This window comes from Canis aureus, chromosome 21, assembly GCF_053574225.1.
Source record: "Canis aureus isolate CA01 chromosome 21, VMU_Caureus_v.1.0, whole genome shotgun sequence".
Lineage (NCBI taxonomy): Eukaryota > Metazoa > Chordata > Mammalia > Carnivora > Canidae > Canis > Canis aureus.
Genome location: NC_135631.1, coordinates 2,623,350 through 2,639,591, shown reverse-complemented (window position 1 = coordinate 2,639,591; position 16,242 = coordinate 2,623,350). Strand labels below are relative to the sequence as shown.

Below are 16,242 nucleotides of genomic sequence, written 5' to 3'. Positions count from 1 at the left end.
AGGGCGGGGCGGCGGGGCCCGGGAACCCGCCCGGGCGGCGGCGGACACGTGAGCCCGCGGCCCGGGGGTGGGGGCGGAGCCGGGGGAGGGCCCGGCAGCCTCCGGCCTCCCCCGCGGGCCCTCCCGCCCGCCCCGCGCCTGCCGCGCCGGCACCACCCCGGTCTCGTCAAGGGATTAGCACTTTCCCCCCTTGCTCTGCTGACCTCCGCCTCCCCGCTACCCCCCGCTACCCCCCGCTACGCCCAGTCGGGCAGCCCGGCTCTCTGGTCCCCGCGGGTCCGAGCCCGGGGCACTGGAGGTCCCGGCGGTTGGCGTCCTGTTCCCGTCCCCTCCCTGCCCCCCTCTGTACACGGCGGACGTGCTACCCACTCTCAGCCCCCAAGGGCCTGGGGCCGGGCCTCGGCCTTCCTCTCTTCCCCGCGGCAGCGGCAGCGGCAGCGTCAGGCCCACTGGGGCCGGGCCGGGCCGGGGCCCCGCGATCTCCCAGGCAGGTCCGAGTGGGATGTGTAGATTCATTCTCCTGTGGAGAACAGGTGGCCCCGAGATCAGGCCTTTTTTGCTCTTTGTATTTTATTTTGAAACTGTATTTAATGCTTTTATATGAGAGGGGGAGGGGCGGGGAGAGAGCTGTCCCAGTCACCCCTATGTGCAAATGTCTTATTTATTATACGTGTATCAGAGATAAGCTGTGAGGTGGTGGAGGAAGGACCTAAAGGAGGAAGGAGTGAGGACAGAGGTGGGGATGGGGGGACCGCAAACATCCTACACTAATGTGTGACTCCAGGCCTCTGCTTGAATCTCTGGGCCCCAGTGTCTGCTTTTCACATGGCCAGGCCGCCTCCTTTGGTCTTACAGCCTGAGAGTGGGGAGCTGAGCCGAGCCTGTGGGACGTGGGGGCAATACCCAGAGGCAGAGGGGGCGCCTCGCCTCCTTGGGTGGGAAAGCAGACAGCAAGGAGGAAGCCCTTCCTCAACCCAGCACCCCCAGGCTGGAGCCCAAGGTTCAAGTGCCTCAGGCCCAGTCCCCTTGACTCTTCCTGATGGGAATTGGATTTTATACCATGGATTTTATAGCATTTTTATATAATTCAGGATTGTCAGAGTTGGAAAGATCTTGGAGATCAATCAGTACCCGCCCCCTCGACCCTTTCACAGGTAGTGACGTATGGAGACTGCAATGATCACACACAGCCGGGTAGGAACAGTATAGAACTAGAAGGAAAATCTCGACTCCGGATTCAGAGTGTTTGCATTACACCACACTGCCTCCCGATCTCTGGTCAAAATTTTTTTTTCCCATTGGGCCTGCGAAAGGATGGCACGTGCTGGGTGTTGCAGGCAGCTCAGCGCTGTCGTGGCTTCCTGGGGGTGGTGAAGACCTGCGTCCCCCCTGAAAGGAGTGCTCTCTGGGGTGGCTCTGGCCACCGTAGGCTTCAGCTCCAGGGTTTGGGCAGCAGCCTTCTCCATCACACCTCCGCAAGTAGGGCTGGCAGCCACCTGTCCCTTGGTCTCTCCAGTAGGGCAGGGGCTCTGGCATTGTCTTTTTTGGTAGGAGCCACCAGGGATTCAGGAAATAGAGTATCAGCTGTCAGTTGACTGAAAAGCGAATTTCCAGTGTTCGAACCTCCAGGATTTTTGAGTCAGTATTAGAAGCTTGAGAACAGGGATCATGGATGGGATCAAGAATGGCAGCCTGGGCACTGCCATTCTTTTATTTTCCTTCAATGCGTGTTTTCAGATCCAGGATGAGTATCTTACCATATTGCTACCCTGCCTGTTCAAAACCAGAAGGCAGATTGGGGCAACCAATTATGGTCACCCCAAGTCCACTGCCGAAGTTCAGGTAAGCCAGGACAGAGAGCCAGTTAGGGATGGCTTGTCCTTGTGACAGGCAGGGACAGGGGCTTTAGGGAAGACAGGAATGAATGTCTTCATTGAGAGGCAGCCCCAAGCACTCCACGGGGTTCTCAAAGTGTGGCCATCGGACCAGTAGCATCCCATTAGGAACCTACTAGAAATGCAAATCCTTGGGCCCCATCTTGGTGAATCACTGGGGTGGCACCCAGCAATCCTTTTTGATAAGCGCTCCAATGATCGTGAAGCTGAAGATTGTGGAGTGCTAGTGGTCTCATTGGCACTGTAGGGATCCCTGCTTAGCCCCTCTGGCCTCTCGGGTTGGGGGGGTCAGGGGGGTCCTCCTCTTTGTGCCTCCTCCTTGCCTTGGGAGTCTGACATGAACAGGTGAAGTTTCTTCATGAATTTTTTTTAATGGTATGCTTGCTATTATGGCCAATATGTAAATGTTACTCTGAATCCATATTTATACGCCACGTTAGTGACATTACTCAAACATTTGTATGTGTATTTGTGAAGTTGTTTGCTTCAGTTATTTTTTAAAAATTTCAGCCTAAGTTTTCTAAGAGGTATGTTGAATAAATTTTTGAAATCCAGCTTAAGGGTCATGGCAGCCTTAGTTTTGGGGAAGAATGGATCTGAAGGGATAAAACTCTTTCAGCAATGCCTTGATAGATGTAGTCTCCACTTTCCAAGGTGACTGCCTCCAAGTGCTCTGTGGCTGTGATGGATCGGCTGCTTCACGCTGCAGGTGGGCAATTCCGAGCTTGGTGTGCAGCTGAACTGGGCCGGCTGACCCTCGGGCACCTTCCACTCCTCATCTTCTTCTTCCTAAGGTCACTTCCTAAGAGGGTTTCTGTGATCTTTCAGAAACCAAATGCATAGCTTTGCTCCACTATGGAAGTTCTGCAACCTTGGGAATCATTACCAGTATCAACTATTAGTTGCTTTTTAAAGCCTCAAAGGTGGAGTGGGGATGGGGGCTGGTGGAAGCCTGGTTCTTACTTTACCCAAACTGTGTATAAAGAATAAAGTTAGCAGAAAAACACCACAGTTACTGTGTTATTTTTTTCATTTTTTATTAATACCACATCAATTTACAGTTTTACAGGAACCAAGACCTAAGTTCCTTAGGTGCTACTGTATTTTTATGTTGCACGCACATACACGCACACAGTTTCATTAGTAATAGTTCATCTATAGGCTTTTCTTAAAAAAAAAAAAAAAATTCCTGTGTGGCACAAAGATCTGTCCAATTATCTAAACACAGCAGTAACAAAACAAAAGGGCTAGCTATGGAGGCTTCCAGTGCAGAAAAAGGTCCTTTGGAGGGGAAGCCCAAAAAGCTGATCAGTGCACTGACTTCCTGGGAGGGCGCAAAATAACTTGGAGAATGTGTTCCTGACTGAAATTTGCTTAAAATTTGAAAAGGGGGGTAGGGGGCTAATAAAATGGGAGTAAGGCAAGGGTACCTTTTACCCGTCTAAATGCTTAAGTAACTTTTCCGAAACAGTAGAAGGAAAAAACTTCCATTACCTTCTACAGAGTTGCAGTGCTAAGGGACCGTCAAAGACTATAGCCCTTACTTTAAAGTCACCAGCGCACATTCCCTCTGGATTATCAAGACTAGGAGCAACCTGAAGGAACTCAGAGAGGACTTCTTTCAGGTTGACGGAATTTTCACGTCAGAGGGGAGAAAGACACTTATCCCTCTCAACAGGAATCAGATTCCCGGTTGCCCTCCAACTGACATCTGAGTGGTTCTTTATCTTTTAATCATGCACGGAGCCCACCATCACAATCTTGCCCTACCTGGTCACCCTCACCTAACACTTCTTGGAAAACACTCTCAAAAGGAGCACCCTGGGCCATGGCGAAGGTGCTGAGACATCTTATGTGTCGGAAGATGAAAGGAACCCTCAAAACGTAAGACACTCATAAGCTAGCCTCAAAGTTAAAAAACTCTGTACGAACTACAGAACACACTTTCTTACACTAACCTGTGGTCTCTTAACCACAGACAGACTATCTCCTCTCAAGCCAGCTTGGCTTTGGTCCTTAGGGTACAATGATGAGCACAGGTTAAGGATGTAGCATGTGAAGGAGGAAGCTGTGGAGAAAAGATAAAAGCAAAAAAAAGGCCTTTTATGTTTCTGTCTTTACCTCTTGAGAATGTTTCCCCCCCATGGACTGAGACAGGATTATAATAACTCAACAACTGAGGAACCCACATGCAGATTATTTTTTCTCTAACAAGTTTACAGCAGTATACAGCAGTTACAGACATTTATTTCATAATAAGAAAAGTACAACCATATTTATTAAACTCAAGGTGAGGTGGGCAGGGAAGAGGGAGGAAAAAGCACACTCAGGAATGAGTCCTCAAACTAAAGCTCAGAACTGGTGCCCACAAGAAATGACATAGATGCCACCCTCCCAAATGGCAGAGACTTTCCTTTCCTAGGGGTGAGTGGGAGGGAAGGGTCATCCCAGCCCCACCTGCCATGTCCATCCTTGGTTCCCAGATGGCATTCCAGGAATCAGTAACTCTCACTATCATCTACAGGTTGTTCATACAGTTGGAAGTTTTATCATTACGTGAAGAGAAACCGTAGGAATAGCTGCTCACGTTGTGGGGCAGGAAGATGGGATCAGAAGGCTGCCAAAAAACCCACAGGAAGGAATCCCACTCTTGTTCCCAGATAATTTCCTCATAAGTTAATCATTATTTCTTAACTTAAAAATAAGGGTAAAACTCTGATAGGAAGCTGCATAAGACTAGTCCTTGAGAACTGGACAGCAGAGTCCAAGAGCAGTGCTTTATCTTTCATTTTCTCCTTGACCTCCAATCTCTCCCCTTTCAAGCTACAAGTAAAAGCTCCACCACCGTTAAGGTACTGATTTATCCTATTAATTTGACTCTCTCTTTATTCTTTTGGGTTCTAAGATAATCAGTTCTTTTTTTTAGTCCAACAATTCTTGTGCTTGATACTGAGGGTAAAGGGAAAGGAGGGGAGAAAACACCAAATTAAGAAAAAGAAGCTTGGAATGCAAGCTCGAGCTGACACCGAGCACGTTCCTTCATAGTACAAGTAATAACGTTATAACTATTAAGTGGTGTTTTAGTAGCTGTTGCATTTCTGGTTCCCATGTACTTATTCTGCCTTTTTTTTTGCGATTCCAGGGAGCTTTGCTTGTATCCTATTGAAGAAAAAGAAAAGAAGAAGGTGGTGAAAACACAGGTCTTTAACAGTGATACCAGAAGACAGCATTGGACTTGCTGGAGCAACGTGACAAACTCCCATTTCCACAGGACTTACTCTGGAGGAAAAGAGTCAGAGGCTGAGTCTGGCCTGGGATGAGCTGAGGGGTCCACAGAGATTAATCCCCTCTCCTGGTTGCCAGGCCTGTAGCCAGTCCTCTTTCACTATCTGTCCCTCCTGGGTCCTTCACTGGAGGTTCCAGAGAAGAAGGGGTGTCTGGGCATAACGCCTGCTGTGTTCTGCACACTGGCAGTGCAAGAGCCCATTTCTCTAGGAATGCCAGGTTAGTCACTAGTGCCACAAAAGGAAGCAGGAGTCGAGTCAAGGTGACACATAAAAAGACTACAGGTGCTGGCAAGAGTTCCCAGCCCCTCGTAGGACACCAAAGCTATCCTTTATTTTGTGCATTAAGGTTACACATCACTAAGGTCACTCACATACCTCTCGGCCAATGTCAAAGCCACCCCTCACAAGTATTAGATCCCACAGCAGGGACTGACCAAGACATTAGGTTTAAAGCTAAGCTATGACCATCTTTTACAATCAAGAGTAAACAATCAGATACATATTTGTACTAACTGTCCTTGCTTGGTTTTAGCTCTAATGTACATTCTAAAGCAAAAGAGCAAGTCACAACCTTGGCATCAAGCCAGAGCTGCCTGCATATATTCAGTTTTCACTTTATCAAAACTGGAAAAAGCACTAAAATCTACAGTGTGACAGGGACTGGGGCAAGGAAATGGGGCACCAAAGAGATGCATCTACTTGTGATGTTTTATTTCTTAAATATCTGAATACATAAAAATGTTAACATTTTAATTAGAAGTGTGGGTTCCTTAGTATTTGCTGTAATTAAAAAAAGCCAAAAACAAAACAAAAAAAACCTCCCAAATTGTTCCTTGATGGGAGTCATAAAAATACCTACCAATATTTTATTACTTGATTTTCGTATTAAATTGGTTTAAAGAGGAAACAGAGATTTGGTGGTTTTAGGAAAGGTAGCATTGCACCCTGAATCATTTATTTAGTAAAACATTTTATTTCTGAAAAGAGAGGGAAGAGTTCCCCTTAAAACTGATGCATATGGGCAGGCAGCCACAGACACTTAAAAAGCCAATTCAAAAAGGCAAAGGTTCTAATTCCATTGATCTTTTTTAGTCTAAGACACAAAAGATATTTTTTAAGGAAGTAGGATGAAATAGTTTGCAATAAAACCAAACTATTAACCAATATTTATCTTCAGTGTGAAAATTCCTTTTTTTGAGTCCGTAGGCTACAGAGGAAGCTACAAATAATCGGGGAAGAAAAGCACACGTCCCAATAAAACATGGAACTTAAGTACACTTACTTTTCAACAATTGACTTGGTCTGATCGCGGGCAATGCCAACATAGTGATCAATCTGGGTCTTTAAGGAAGGGAAAAACTTCAGTTATGGCAACACACAGATTAACAATCTTTCTGAAGGTAATGTTCTTTTGTCTAGCTTAACTGTTTTTTAAAAACACTATTGCATATTCTTGGAAATGAAAATAATGCCCAGTTTTAAAAATTTACTATTATTTTAAAAATAGGCTCTATACCCAACATGGGGCTTGAACTCATGACTCTGACATTAAGAGTCACATGCTCTACTGACTGTGCCAACTCACTGTCCCAGTAATGCCAGTTTTTAAGAGTATTTTAAAAACTTCAGGGTTCAGGGGCACCTGGGTGGCTCAGTCGGTTAGGCATCCAACTCTTGATCTTAGGGTTTTGAGTGCAAGTCCTGTGCTGGGGCCCACATTGGATGTGGAGCCTATATAAAACAGAACAAAACCCCCCAAAACCCTTCAGGTTTCAGACTTTAAATTATGCCATAAACACCTTATACTCTGTTGCCATAAAAATCACTCATTTCTTTTGCTAAGGTCTTACTTGCTAGGCATTTCCTTTATAGACACTGGAGTAAAGCATTTTCTGAATACTAAAAACTGTGTCTAATCTATATTCTATAATCACAAATGTATTCTGGTTCCTAGGTAAGACTTATTTATTTTTTATTTTTTTTAAAGATTTTATTTATTTATTCATGAGAGACACAGAGAGAGAGAGGCACAGACACAGGCAGAGGGAGGGGGAGAGGCAGGCTCCATGCAGGGAGCCTGACATGGGACTCGATCCCAGGTCTCCAGGATCACACCCTGGGCTGAAGGTGGCGCTAAACCACTGAGCCACCCAGGCTGCCCTATTTTTTTTAAAGGAAGTTGGTTTTTTAAAAAATATTTTACTTATGAGATAATGAGGTAATTTTTTTACTTATGAGATAATGAGATAATGAGAGAGAGAATGAGGCAGAGAGAGAGGGAGAAGCACTCTCTCCACTGAGCAGGCAGCCAGACTTGGGGCTTGACCCCAGAACCCTGGGATCATGACCTGAGCCAAAGGTAGATGCTTAACGAACTGAGCCACCCAGGTACCCCAAGACTAATTCATTTAATACCAAAAGGCATAAAAAAAGTGTGGACTGATGACTTAATCTATAAAGAATCTAGCTAGCAAGCATCTTGCAAAGCTCTGCATGCACCATTCCAAAATGCAAACATCTCTTCACACCAGTGGATTCCCATAATAGCCTTGATAGTTTAAATTTGTTTTCAGACACCAGCTTTTATTTATTTAAGCATTTTTTCAACTTTTTTTTTTAACAGATAATGTATCCACATGAAAAACTTAAATGATACAAAACAAAACATAAAATAAGTCTCCTTCCTACACTTCTCTCTCCTGAATAAACATTCAGTTTCTCTTGGTATAGGAAACCACTATCATCAATTTCTTTCAGGCTCCTGACTTATAAAACTTAGCCTGCAAGATTGATTAGAAAATGACCCCTCATGATGTGCCTGGGTGGCTCAGTTGGCTAAATATCCGACTCTTGGTTTTGGCTCCAGTTGTGATCTCAGGGTCATGAGACTGAGCTGAGCATGGAGCCTGCTTGAGATTCTCTCTCCTTCTACTTCTGCCCCTCCTGCTTGTGCTTTCTCTCTCTAAAATAAGTAAATAAATCTTGAAAAGAAAAGAAGAGATTGCTCCAAAGTTTCAATGCCTAAAAAATGAACTAAAGCGGGGCACCTGGGTGGCTGAGTGGTTGAGCATCTGCCTTTAGCTCAGGGGGTGATCCTGGGGTCCTGGAATCGAGTCCCACATCAGGTCCCTGCAAGAAGCCTGCTTCTCCCTCTGCCTATGTCTCTGCCACTCTTTCTGTTTCTCTCATAAATAAAAAAAATCTAAAAACAAAACAACCCCCCCCAAAAAAAAACCCAAAAAACTAAAGCTAGTCATAAATTAACAGGTATATCTAATTGGAAACAGACAAGTGCTTACCTTGTACTTCTCATAGACAATGGGGACACTGAAAATGAGCAGTTCGGCTGTAAGAGAATCACAGGACATGGCAAGTGTAAATGTGAGACCGTCAGAAAGACCCAAGATACAACACAAATGTTTTTCCTCATAAAATATAGGGAAACATACATCTTCAATTTAAGAAATTCTACCCAGGGCTCTCAATTAAGGACAGTTAGCTATAGGTACATAGGCTACCTTCTGTGAATCACAAATAATTTCCAAATTATGAAAATGGTTTGATCCCCATATTTAAACCAAATGTACACAACTCTACTTCTAGCTGTTATGATATTTCCTTAGAGTTAAGACCTTTCAATAAACCTATGGCCACAAACAGGTTCTTCCAACATCTAGTTCAAGGAGTATAGATGTTAAAGGCTGGGCCGCATGGAAGTAGGGGAGACATTATGGGCATTCTCTTTGCTCCTACTTTTAGTAATTACAGATGACCCTTGAACATCATGATGATTAAGGCACGGATAGCTGGTGCTGTCAAAAATCTGCATGTAACTTTTGACTACCCTCCCAACTTTACTAACCGCCTACTGCTGGTCAGAAGCATTATCAATAACACAATTAACACATATTTTGCAAGTATTATATATGCTATATTCTTATAATATGGTAAGCTAGAAGAAAGAAAATGTTAGAAAATCCTAAGAGAAAATACATTTACAGTACTGTACTGTAAAAACTCTTTGAACCTGTAGTTCAAAGCTGTGTCGTTCAAGGGCTAGATGTACTTCAAAGAGCATTGAGACATTTTCCTTGTTACCTTACCAAGAATCAGAAGGGTGATTCCATTGAAAACGGCACCAACATAGGTCATCAGCCACATGAAAACAGCCAGCTGTGAAGGCCAACAACAGAGGGTTAAGCAGGAGTAATCATAATGCAAAGTTTAGGTCAACTGAGGCCATTCTCCTTGTCGATTAAGACTGCATAAGTTTAATGATGTATGCCATACGTAATTATAATTTCCCAATGAAGGTTACACTCGTCTGCACCACATACTTGCAGGGTGCATCAGAGAATTCTGTAGTTCTCTTAAGCTCAACAGACTATGATTGCATTCCTGTCAATGACGTTTGCCCTTGTTGGGAGGGCACGTAGTTCTACATGTGCAGGAGATGCCTTCTCTCTATTGACTCCTACCCCTCCCACTTTTCACAGGTTGATTGACTTAAGCAAATATTTTTGTATGATAAAACCCTCTTTACTGTTTTTCCTCTGAGTTATAACCTAGTCTCTGATTTTCCTCAGCTTCTCCACCAAAAGCTGTAGAAGCAACTAACCTTCAAGGAGTCAACCAAATCTTCCACCAGAAAGAGACGAATAATGAGTTTCAGGGCCCTGTTGATGTGCACCATGGCAGCATTCACGTAATTATGGAAAGCTTCTGAGGACAGAGTAATGTCTACATCCAGGTAGGCTCTTCCAGAAGAAGAAACAACAGTCATACATTTGACAAGGAAGAAGATCTCTTTCTGTTAGTAGAGCAGTTTTATAGAGTGTACATTTAAGAAATCTGTAGGGGCATTTTTTTGCCGTCATGGGGGAGCAGGGAGAGGGCTCCTGTCTTTCATTGGGCAGAGACAAAAATGTCAGATGTCTGCTAAGTGTGAGACATTCATATACAATAAAGAATTGTCCTACGTCCTGTGTAACTTCTACTGCCTCATAGGATATTCATGAAGGTGAACCCACTTATAATTATCAAAAGTCCAGAACATATAAAAACAAGGATTTCCCCCCCCCCCCAGTTTTGACATATCCTGAATTTCCTAAACAGACTATTTTGGTTTGTTTGGTATGCTAAACTCTACTACCATATTTTTTACTACTTTGGAAAATCACATCTGTTTTGGAGATTATACATCTAAGTACAAGTACCTAATGTCTCTATTGTGGGCGTGTGTGTGTGTGTGTGTGTGTGTAGCCATGTCCAAGCAGTTAAATACTGACTGGAAATATTTTACTTTATTATAAATGACCTTCTATCTTATCATTCCTTTATATTATAATTATAGTCTATTTTGAAATTTATAGATATTTATGAATTTCATTTCAAAATGATAAAAAAGGCATTATAAAATATTTGCTAACAAAACAAGGAGGGTGGAGAGATACAAAGTTTGCAGGGTGGACAACTATAGAAAAAGAAAGACTTGAAAAAAAAAAGAAAAAGAAAGACTTGGGTTCTGTTCACAGATGAACTACAGAATTGAGATGTAACCATGTGCTTGTAACTTGTTCTTTCACTAAGTACTTACTGAGTGCTTACTGAGTATCAGACCCTCTGCTATGCATAGGGCAGATCAGGAAAAAGATGAAAAAGATGACTGCTTTTGCTTAAAGAGCCTACAGTCTTGTGGGAAAAACAGAGAAGGAAAGGCATGCTTTCCTTTCCTAGTTATTAAGAAATATTTACTACCAAAAGTTATAAAAAATAAATGCTGTAATTTGTAAAATTTAACAAAACACAAATCCACAACAGTGTCCTGCAAAAGACGAAAAATCCTGCTAAGACATCTAGTTTATGGCTAGTCACATTTAGTCATTCAGTAAACAGCTACTGATTTGTTAAAACCAATTTGTGATAACTTTTTTTTAAACTTTTATTTATTTATGATAGTCACACAGAGAGAGAGAGAGAGAGAGAGAGAGAGGCAGAGACATAGGCAGAGGGAGAAGCAGGCTCCATGCACTGGGAGCCTGACGTGGGATTCGATCCCGGGTCTCCAGGATCGCGCCCTGGGCCAAAGGCAAGCGCCAAACCGCTGCGCCACCCAGGGATCCCTGCGATAACTTTTTTAATGCCACATATAGTTTAAATGGTCTTCTATTTTCACCAAGAGAAAATAAAAGGACTAGAGCTATTCTGCCATAGTCTTGAGACACAGAAGAATTTCTTTCCCTATGAGGAAAAGGTTTTGAAAAACTGTCATTTGCAAATGTTAAAATTGTTTATGGCTAAGATTTTCAAGAGGAAAAGTGTGAGGAAAACATTTGTTACAAAGTTACAGCACAGTCAGAAAAGTCAGCAAGTGGATTCTAGAAATGCATGACCTACTGACCTCAGGACTTGCTCCTGATATTAAGAAAACCAAAGGGGGGGGAAAAAGTAATAAAACTAAGAGTAAACATATCAAATTCTAATAGTGCCAAGTGCACAGCCTCAATACTGAGACTTCAAAGTTGTTTTAAGATTTCCCTATGTGGGAGCTTAAACACGTCCTGGGACCCCACCTAACTGGGTGCTGCCTGCTCAGGAATTCAGTCTTCTTCAGTCTTAAAGTGTGAGCCTCTAATTTGTCAAAATGTTCTTGGCTCCTAACTTGGTCAATTCTGAAGTGACAAGGTTTCTAGCTGATGGTTCATGCAAGGGATTAGCTGCATCAGGCCCTGTAATTCTTCACTTAGTCAACTGTAGGGTGTTACTAGTGATACTTTCACTCACTTGAATGGATGGCCCTCTTCTGATTTCTGTACAGCTTGGATGACAGACTTGTACACTCTGAAGCTGATGGTGACAGAGAGAAGAGCCAGGATGAGGTAAGAAACCACACTGATGACACTGAAAGCTGCCAGGGAGAGCAGCATGATCAGTGTGGTGCCAAAAACAAACCCAGTCTTCTTCACATCTCGCCAGAAAATCAGATCGTGCACTGCCAAAAGAAAAGGAAGACGGGTTACATGTGGCCACGTAGCTAGGACTGCTCTTTGGCTGTGATCGGCTATCTGAAAAGCATCATACCAGCATGCTTTACAGGTGCATCCCTCCTTAAGAGAACCTAAGAAATGAAAATTATATGTCAGGAGTGATGTTCATACCGCAAATGTTGCTGTGGTTTCCGGACAGGTTCATAAATACTTAGAAACTTATTTTTTTTAAGGTTTTATTTATTTATGAAAGACACAGTGTGAGAGGCAGAGACAGAGGGCAAGGGAGAAGCAGGCTCCATGCAGGAAGTCCGATGTGGGACTCGATTCCGGGACTCCAGGATCACTCCCTGAGTCAAAGACAGAGAGACACTCAACCGCTGAGCCACCCAGGTGTCCCAAAACTTATTTAGAGATGGCTATTGAAGTACAATGGGGCAGAGTGTCAATTTTTTGAAATGTTTCAGCAGAAAGGATGTAGAATAAGTGTTATAAAATCGGTAACTGTTAACTAAATTAAGCAAACCATGCTGATAAGTTCATCTGGTCACTATAAAACTAAAACTAATGTATGTATAAATTGGGTCGGATCAGAAGAGTGTGCTGGATAAAAACAATCCAAACTCTATTAGTGTTAGGTATAATGAAACACCAGAAGGATTAGTGGTAGGGGACTACGTCACTATCTAAATGGCAATATCCCTGAAAATGAATGCGGATACTATTACTAATTGTTAGGAAATAGGTATAAACCAAGACTGTTTTAAAGTGGGTATTATGGAGGGGGACATCCAAACTGGAAAAATCTCAGTTCTTCTACTATTTTTTTTTTGGCATGTCTTCTTTTTTTTTAAATTTTTTTTTTAATTTATTTATGATAGAGAGAGAGAGAGAGAGAGAGAGAGAGGCAGAGACATAGGCACAGGAAGAGCAGGTTCCATGCAGGGAGCCTGAAGTGGGACTTGATCCTGGGTCTCCAGGATCACGTCCTGGGCTATAGGCGGCGCTAAACTGCTGAGCCACCGGGGCTGCCCTGTAATTATTATTTGGCAATAAAAAGGAGTGAAGTTCTTTAAAAAGAAAACAAAACAAAAACCAACCCATATTATTTATCTGAGAAAGAGAGAAAGAGAGAGAGAACGCACATGAGCAAGGGAAGGTGGAGAGGGAGAAGCACACTTCCCGCTCAACAGGGAGCCTGATGACTCGGGGGCTTGATCCTGAGATTCTGGGATCATGACAGAGCTGAAGGCAGCCACTTAACCAACTGAGCTACCCAGGTGCCCCAAAAAAGGAGTGAAGTTTTTTCTAATGCTACCTGCTATGACATGGCTAAAACTTGAAAACACATTAGGCCAAGTGAAAGAAGCCAATTACAAGAGACCACATATTGCAATTCCACTTATATAAAACATATAGTATAAGCAAATCTATAGGGACAGACAATAGATTAGTTGTTGAGGGCTGTGGTGGTGGGAAATAGAGAGTGAATGCTAATGAACGTGGGGCTTTTTTGTAGGGGACTACAATGCTCTAAAATTGGATAGCGATGATAAAATACGTTTAGTTGTACACTTTTTTTTTTAAAGATTTTATTTATTCACGAGAGACACAGAAAGAGAGGCAGAGACACAGGCAGAGCAAGAAGCAGGCTCCATGCAGGAAGCCTGATGCAGGACTCGATCTGAGCCTCTGGGGGGATCATGCCCTGAACCAAAGGCAGACAGACGCTCAACTGCTAAGCCACCCAGGCATCCCTCTAGTTGTACACTTTAAGTGGATAGCTTGTATAGTATGTGAATTACACCTCAATAAGGGTGTAATATATATATTTAGGGATATTATAGATAGGGATTTCAACATCCCTTTTAATAATTGGCAGAACAAAAAGAAATAATTGGCAGAACAAGTAGACAAAAATCAATAAAAATGAAGACCTTGAATACTATTAACCAATTTTACCTATTTGACATTTATAGAACACTCCATACAACAACAACAGAATATACATACATTCAAGCACATGTGGAACATTCACCAAGATAAACCAAATCCTGGGGCATGAAACAGTCCTGATTCATATTAAGATTTATTTATTTTGAGGAAGAGGGTATGTGCTTATGAGCAAGCAGGGGGAGGGCCAGAGGCAGAGGGAGAGAGAATATCAAGCAGATTCCATGCCAAGTGTGGAGCTCAACGTGGGGCTCAATCTCAGGACCCTGAGATCATTACTTGAGCCAGATGCTTAGCCTATGGAGCTGCCAGGCACTCCCCAATACATTTTAAAGGATTCAAGTCACTTTTTTGTTTTCTGACTACAAGGCTGTATTAGAAACAGTAACAAAAGATATTAGGAAAGATAGATATTGGGGAAACCTTCAATATTTATAAACTAAACACACTTCTCAACAAATCAAAGAAGAAATCAAATTTTGAACTGAATGAAAATGAAAACTTGTGGGATCCAGCTAAAGTAATACATAATATGAAAGTGCCTATGTTAGAAAAGACAATGTCAGTGATCTTAGCTGCGACCTTAAAAAACTAAAAAGAGAACAACCTGAACCCCAAGTAAACAGAAGAAAGTAAATAATAAAAATCAGAGCAGGGGGAAGCCCGGGTGGCTCAGAGGTTTAGCACCGCCTTCAGCCCAGGGCTGGATCCTGGAGACCCCGGATCAAGTCCCACGTCAGGCTTCCTGCATGGAGCCTGCTCCTCCCTCTGCCTGTGTCTCTGCCTCTCTCTCTCTCTCTCTCTATGTCTCTCATGAATAAATAAATAAAATCTTAAAAAAAAAAATCAGAGCAGGCACTAGGGTGCCTGGGTGGCTCAGTCAGTTGAGTGTCTGACTTCAACTCAGGTCATAATCTCAGGGTTCTGGGATCGAGCCCCATTTTGGGCTCCTGGCTTAGCAGGGAGTCTGCTTATCCCTTTGCTCTTGCATGTGCTCTCACTCTCTCAAACAAACAAACAAACAAACAAATTATTAAAAAGAAATCAAGCAGACATCAATGAAACAGGTAACAGAAAAACAGAAAATAAAGCCAAAGTTCTTTGAGAGTATCAATGAAACAGATAAAACTCTAACTAGATTGATCAAGACAAGGTGAAAGAGTACAAAAACTGTCAGTACCAAGAATGAGAGAGGTGACATCACTAGATTCTAAGGATTTTCTTAATAGACATTATTTGTCCCATTTAAAAAAATATTTTAGGGATTCCTGGGTGGCTCAGCAGTTTAGCCCGTGCCTTTGGCCCAGGGCGGGATCCTGGAGTCCTGGGATCAAGTCCCACATCAGGCTCCCTGCATGGAGCCTGCTTCTCCCTCTGCCTCTCTCTCTCTCTCATGAATAAATAAATAAAATCTTAAAAAAAAAAAAAAGGATTTTATTTATTTACTCATAAGAGACACATAGAGAGAGGCAGAGATATAGGCAGAGGGAAAAGCAGGCTCCCTGTGGGGTGCCCAATGCAGGACTCGATCCCAGGACCCAGGATCATGACCTGAGCCAAAGGCAGGTGCTCAATGGCTGAGTCACCCAGGTGCCCTGATTCTACAGATATAAAAAGAATAATGAGGTATTATAAACAATGTCAATAAATTAAATAATTTAGATACAGTGGACAAATTCTTCCAAAGGCACAAACTATCAAAGTTCATTCAAAAAAATAAACTGACTAGCCCTTATCTATTTAAGAAATAAAACATAAATAAAATGCTTCCCACTCAGAAAATTCCAGGCCCAAATGGCATCGCTGGGGAATTTGGCCAAATATTAACAAGAAATAATACCAATTCTACACAAATTCTTCCAGAAAAATGAGAAGGTAATGTTTTTCAACAAATTTTAGAAGGCCAGCATTACTTGGACTCCAAAACTATACAAAGACATTACAAGAAAACTACTGAGCAATACTGTTCAGGAGCATAGATGCAAAATATTTCTTAACACAAATTTAGCAAATAAAACCCAACAATATATAAAAAGAATACATTATGACCAAGTAGGGTTTTTCACAAACATGCAAGACTGGTTTAACATTAATCACAATCATTCAATATAATTCATATTG

The 16,242-nt window shown here is 42.6% G+C and overlaps 1 protein-coding gene across 3 annotated transcripts in view; it reads right to left on the bottom strand.

The window, feature by feature from the left end:
• Positions 1-2,915: 2,915 nt before the first annotated feature.
• RTN3 (reticulon 3) overlaps positions 2,916-16,242 on the bottom strand; it is a 57,473-nt gene continuing 44,146 nt past the window's right edge. For all 3 annotated transcript variants that reach the window (XM_077862116.1, XM_077862117.1, XM_077862118.1), the window contains 6 exons: positions 11,966-12,173; positions 9,801-9,939; positions 9,286-9,355; positions 8,482-8,528; positions 6,465-6,523; positions 2,916-5,054 (listed from right to left, as the gene is read on the bottom strand). In XM_077862116.1, coding sequence (XP_077718242.1) covers positions 5,009-5,054; positions 6,465-6,523; positions 8,482-8,528; positions 9,286-9,355; positions 9,801-9,939; positions 11,966-12,173 — 569 coding nt within the window. In that variant the 3' untranslated portion in view covers positions 2,916-5,008. The remainder of the gene's footprint in view (positions 5,055-6,464; positions 6,524-8,481; positions 8,529-9,285; positions 9,356-9,800; positions 9,940-11,965; positions 12,174-16,242) is intronic.